General features: G+C 41.8%; 1 protein-coding gene across 3 annotated transcripts in view; it reads left to right on the top strand.

Annotated features, from left to right (window-relative positions):
* Positions 1-6,000, top strand: part of si:ch1073-284b18.2 (protein lin-28 homolog A) — a 27,523-nt gene continuing 21,523 nt past the window's right edge. Inside the window, exons 1-3 of one of the 3 annotated variants that reach the window (XM_034875225.1) lie at positions 1-134; positions 936-1,108; positions 5,079-5,263. In XM_034875225.1, coding sequence (XP_034731116.1) covers positions 125-134; positions 936-1,108; positions 5,079-5,263 — 368 coding nt within the window. In that variant the 5' untranslated portion in view covers positions 1-124. Of the gene's footprint in view, positions 135-305; positions 509-748; positions 1,109-5,078; positions 5,264-6,000 lie in introns of those variants that run through there. The other 2 variants (XM_034875224.1, XM_034875223.1) reach the window with 2 other exon arrangements.

The raw sequence follows: 6,000 nt of genomic DNA, 5'->3' as shown, positions 1-6,000 counted from the left end.
TGGGGGGTTTGTTGGATGAGAAATGGTCATTTGTATTGACCAACAGAGCTGACCACTGCAGGACAGAGCGAGCGGAAAACGCGTTTCAAGAAAGAAAGACACGGGATTAAACTGGCCCTCAAACATGGCAGAAGGTATTTCGGGAGCTTTTTGGGGGGAAATTGTCTCTGGGTTTGGTTTAAGTGGTTTCTAAGGGGGCTGGGTGTTATTGCATTGTTTTAGATGTGTGGTTTTTTTAAGGGGGGGTTCGGCAAAAAATCTTGCCCGGTGACCCCCACCCCCCATTGTTTAGGGGGAATAGGTTGCCAGCCCCCTTTTGTTTACCTCCCTCTCCCGCTTTCCCTCTCGCCGCGCAGTTTCTGCTTTTCACAGCATTTTACATGAAAGTGGCAATCTGTGAGGATTACCCAGTTTGTGGGCTAAAAAAAGGATACTGTAGCTTGGGTGGTAAATCTGACTCAAGGCAGAACTGAAGTCATGGGCTCCGTTTCTAACCAGGAATTCCCAGGTTGGGTAACAATATATACTGCATTTTCCTTTTTTGCACGACTTAATTAAGTTGTTTTCTGATGGGACTGTCTGACTGTAGTGGAGCAGTTCATGCACACTTCAATATCAATTATTTTGCACGAACTAGCGGAATATTCATTCAGAAAGAAGGTCATGTGTTGTTTAGTTGCTTTTTAGAAATAGTTAAGTGACGGCCTTTTTTTATTTTTAAGACAATAATACAAGATCAGCTTGTTACTGGTTTGATTGATTCATATTGATTGATGATGTTGCAACGTTAGAGAAAGGAGTAATGTTTTTCGCGTTTTACACCTTGTTCAAATGCCCTTTTTTGGAAAACATTGTCTGCGTTTCAAACATCTGCGCATTAACAACAGTTTATAGCCAACAGCTTTTTCTTAACTTACATACACTTTTCATTGCAGGAGGGTGTAAGACCGAGGAGGATGAGGGACCGAGCACCGAGGAGGATTCACAGTCTTTCCACGGGGTTGGCGTGTGTAAATGGTTCAATGTCCGCATGGGCTTCGGGTTTCTGTCCATGACCAAGCGTGAGGGAGTGCCACTGGACGAACCGGTTGATGTATTTGTCCATCAGGTAGGATGTCTACGGCTGAAATTGCCAATATCTATATGCGTAAATCCAGAACGTTACATATTAACACTGTAAAAAGTATCAACATGTGTTGTAGCTACTGAAAACCTACGTTTCCTAAATTAAGTGCCTTACAGCAAAAGTGAGTTAATCCTATTTGTTTCCAATAATAGATTAAAGCGTAATTAAATTTACGGGTTTTCACCCTGTAGTATGTTCAAAAATAGTCAGCAATTACTCATTAGTCTTAATAAAAACGCTTCCAAAATACCACGTGCATTGAAAACAACCAAACTAACACTCACTAAGTTGGAGTTTTGATAGGATAAGTTTGTTCAAAGTCCAAATAATAAGAGATGTTTAACTTGGTTAGGTGGGTGGTGTTCTTCTTCTTCTTTTCTTTTTCTTTTTGCAGTGTGGTGGGTGTTTCTCTCTCAGGGGAACACGTGTTGAAGCCAGAGGAGAGCTCCGTGTCTCCCTCGTGGTTTTTTAAAGTTATATACTGATATAATTTGATGGCGATATAAATTTGGTCAGAGCTTAGACTTTTAAATAGGCATCAATGATTTTAAGGTGAGTATAGATCAGTGTGTGAGCCGCAAGTAAACTAGTCTTTTAAGGAGAAGGAAACATGTAATTGATCCTCTTCCTGATCCTCAAGTCAATATTTGTTCACTTGGAGTATGATGATTTTATCACATTTTGCCATTTATCAATGCATCTGTTCACAAAGTGGAAACTTTTTTAAAATGACTCATGCATGGTTTGACCTCAGTAAATGGACCAACTTAATTATTAATCATATCTAAAGGTTCAATCACACACCTCAGACAATATTCATTGCCTTTTGTAATACTGTTTTCATTAGGCTTAATACAACATAATGGCTTTACATGTATTTATATACAACTCCCTAGACTATATTTCCATGAGGGGCAATGAAAATTGTCATACTTGGATAAACTGTAGATATGGGTTTACAGTTGGTGTTGTTCTGATCAAAAATCAAGATGTTGTCTTCATCCTCCACTTGAGGTTTTTAGTGTTTCTTTCTCAGACTGAAAAGATAAAAGAAAACCTCTCAGATTAACCAAAGCCTTCATTCGCCTTCTTACAACTGGTGAAGTGAGAGGTAAAGAGGTGGGGCATGCATTTCTTTCCTACTTCTCATGTAAGTGAGAACCTCCATTGCTGTCTGATAAGATAAAGGCTTAGCATTTGAATGAGAGGAGTCCCCACTGCTCAATCACCTCAAGCATCCTGTCATAAAATGATTAAAGGTTGTCTGCTCATCCCCCCTGTCTGTGTGTGGCACTGTGTTATACCAGCTTTAAAGAGAAGAGGAGGTCTCAGGGCTCTTAGTTTAGATAAATGCATTGTTCTCACAGTGCCACCACCCTCCAGGGCATTATGGTGTGGAGACATTTGTCTACGAAAGTGCAATTCCATTTTTGGAGATTTAACTTTATTTGCTAGCGATAGAAGCCAGTTTTCTGACTTGCAACTCTTACTCGTTTTGGTTTTTCGGTTGTCTGCTTTCTGCACATGATGATGCATATAGAGAAATGTCATTATACTGTGCAGCCGTGTCACCCAAAATATTGTTTGACTATACACAGGAAATTGATGCCTGATTAATCATAACGCAAACCAAAACATGAGTTCAACTGGGGGTGGACGCTCAGTTTGGCAGAGGGAATGGGTGATTTTACAAGAGGTATAATGACAACTGCTATTATACACAGCTTGCAAATCTGATCCAATGTCAAGGCTTGTTACTGTATGTCATAAAAACAAGTTGATTATTGCTCCAGATACTTCAAAGGAACTCAAATTGAGAAATACATAAATTGTAATGCTCACAGCTCAACTGTAACCTCTCACTGTGCTCTTGATTTATTCACAAGAAATGCGTAACTAATGACTCAGTTTCCTTTCTGTCATCAGAAAAGGTAGCAACGTGTGTGTCAATGATGGATGTATAGGGGTTATGGCAACGTAAAAGGACTCAGCCCTAAAATTAGTGGCCTTGTGTCAAGGAAAATTAACTCCCAAGGTCCACTGGCCTTTTGTGCAGGTGGACAATAGAGCCATGCATCCGAATGAAGCACCCCTCGGCCGTGACCGAGCCCCTCTTTGTCTCAGCAGCAGTCCTGCTATTGTCCCTCAGTGCTCTGATGTCTTTCTCTGCCTCACTTGGCTTCCAGATACATTCTGGACAGCGTTTGCAGTAGACCCCACTTATAACACCTCAACATCAGATCCTTGAAGTTAAAGGCCCCACCCTGATCTGTACCTGTATCTGGGTGTGTGGATAAACTGATGTGGGCATGTGGCTGGTGACGGTTCGTTATGGGGGTTGGGAAGCTCACGTATGGGAGAGGAAGTGGGTTAACGGTCACCAGGGCAGAGAGGCCTGATGGGATTGCGGCTCTGTGGACGTCCATGTTACCACTCAAATGTCATGGCTCACCAATTGTGTTGCTCAGGAGCTTGCAGCAGATGCTTAACTGTGAGTCACAGGATTAGACAAGATGGTGCTTTTGTGTTTTTTTTCCTTGCAGAGGTAGTTTTCAGCTCACTATAACTATTACTTGTATCCTTTAATTGATAACCTCTTGGATCTGGTTGGAAGTAGACCTAAGACTTCCCTCACAACAAACCAAGTGCTTTGAGAAGCTTGGTCTGATCCGTGGTGGTTTTGGTGTATGCAGACTGCAGATGGTTGTTCATAATCAACAGATAGATGGGACTCTACTCAAAAATAAAGAAAATGGGATTAATGTCTGTCAACCTGCTACATCATGAATCTTTCTTCTTATGTCAACAGTCTGCTATAGTTGTGACAAGTTAATCTCACAGTCCCACCGAGGGAATTTTAGAGAGGGGTTTCCCATGTTGTGTTAGCCATCTCTGGCTTTCATCCTTAAAACCGCACCACACCTTCCCTTCCCTTCATCATGGGTTTATTTTCTTTGGAATCAAAAACGTTGCATGCAGGCAGGCAGGAACCTCCTCAAAGCTTCAGGTGAACATATATAGTTTCATTGAATATGTTGCTAAGCAGGAGGCTGAGTTAGTGTTGGCTCTCAGCATATTCAAACCTTCAGTCGCTGATTAATTGAGCCAAGACGCCTGTCCAATATTGCTGTTCATTAGACATTCTTTAAAATGAAGAAAGAAAGATGTCACACATTCAAGCGCTGGTATCAAAGGGAGGTATCAATCATTAGTGCTTTCCCTCAACTTTTATCTTACATGTCTTTCTGCCAAACAACTATCCAAGGAATGTCTCCCTGACCCCCAACCTCCCAGAGAAGAAATGCTGCCTTCTCACCCCACCCCCAACTACAGCACGAACCCCTGCATCCTGCAGTTTAGGGTTAGTGGTGGTCAGTGTGTTAGTGGAGCTTTGTAATGTGGGTGGGAAAAGGGATGGGGTGGGGGCAGCAGTGTGGAATGCTGTTCCTCTGGAAGGGGGGATGGGTTGAAGGTTATCCCTGTCAGGTTTACCTCTCAAACACAGCAAAAAGACAAAGCAGCATTAACACCATGGTTCCTTTTAAGCAGACCAGTATTTGGACAACTCATCAGTATAGTGGGAACAGCAAGATTTGCAGTGCTTGTTTGTTTATCAGGTGAGACATAATGATCACCATAAATGCCTGATGGTATCACACAGTGAGTGTGGGTGGGGGTTGTTCTCATGCACCAAAGTATCCACCGGCTCAATGTGGAGGTGATTTGGTCACTGGTCGTGCAATATGGCAGGTTTTAAAAGACACATTTTCACTATATATCCTACTAACAATGATCTGACAATGCTCTTTCTGTGATGGGGGAAGATTGAAACATTCCTTCACCCCTTTGAATCTTCCTGACATACCTATTAGAAGCTTTACAAAAACCTAAGTCACCATAAAATTGGATTTCCCCAAAATTGATGCTGACTCCTTTCTATGTCATCATTCAGAGCAAGTTGCACATGGAGGGCTTCCGTAGCCTAAAGGAAGGTGAGGCAGTTGAGTTTACCTTCAAGAAGTCATCAAAGGGCCTGGAGTCGCAGAGAGTGACCGGACCGGACGGCATCCATTGTGTGGGCAGTGAAAGGAGACCCAAAGGCAAGAAGGTCCAGAAACGACGGTTAAAGGGAGATAGGTAAGATGGGACGATCTGGGGAAGAGAAAAAGTATTTAATTAATGCCAGCAGTGCATTTTCTAAACCTGTAAATAAAACTTCTGTTCATCTAAAACCGAATTCAAAATGAGATGTGTTTCAATTGGAAAGCAGAGGACTATGCATTCACATTTACATTACATTTCTCATAAGTCCACAAACGCCCATTGTTGGGTCCAGTTTGGATCAGATATACAATGGTGTTTCAGTTTCTCCCCATTTTCCTTCCTCTTCCTCAACCCCAACCCCCACCTTCAGCCCTAGCAAGGGTCACACCAGCAGGCTTGACGTGTGACCTGGATCAATAACTGTTTAAATCTGCGGTCCCCCAGTGAATTCACACCCACTGACACTCTTTCCTCCTAAACCATCCTTTACCACCAATGTGATAGTCATTCCTCATTAACTCAAAAGAAGTGTTTTTTTTTATATTTTTGTTTGATCTGAACCTATACAAAAAAGTAGTTCTAAGTTCAGGCCCTGTGAAAGTTACAAAAAGCCACAAAAAACATCATGATACGTTTATAGATGTACTTTTGTTCATAAAACATTTCTTCTGAAGATTTCAGGGTTCCATGCAAAGGCAACAGTGTTTCCAAGTGAAAGAAAGAAATGCCAAAGAAGCCTTGACTTTTGGGTCGAATATTTGAATATCAATACAGCATAGGGTTAGAGGTGTATCAACTTCACCCTGTCAGTTGTGATTAGAACCAGAGAG

Source organism: Etheostoma cragini, chromosome 6 (assembly GCF_013103735.1).
Source record: "Etheostoma cragini isolate CJK2018 chromosome 6, CSU_Ecrag_1.0, whole genome shotgun sequence".
Classification (NCBI taxonomy): domain Eukaryota; kingdom Metazoa; phylum Chordata; class Actinopteri; order Perciformes; family Percidae; genus Etheostoma; species Etheostoma cragini.
The sequence above is the reverse complement of the archived record's forward strand: the minus strand, read 5'-3'. Positions and strand labels throughout refer to the sequence as shown.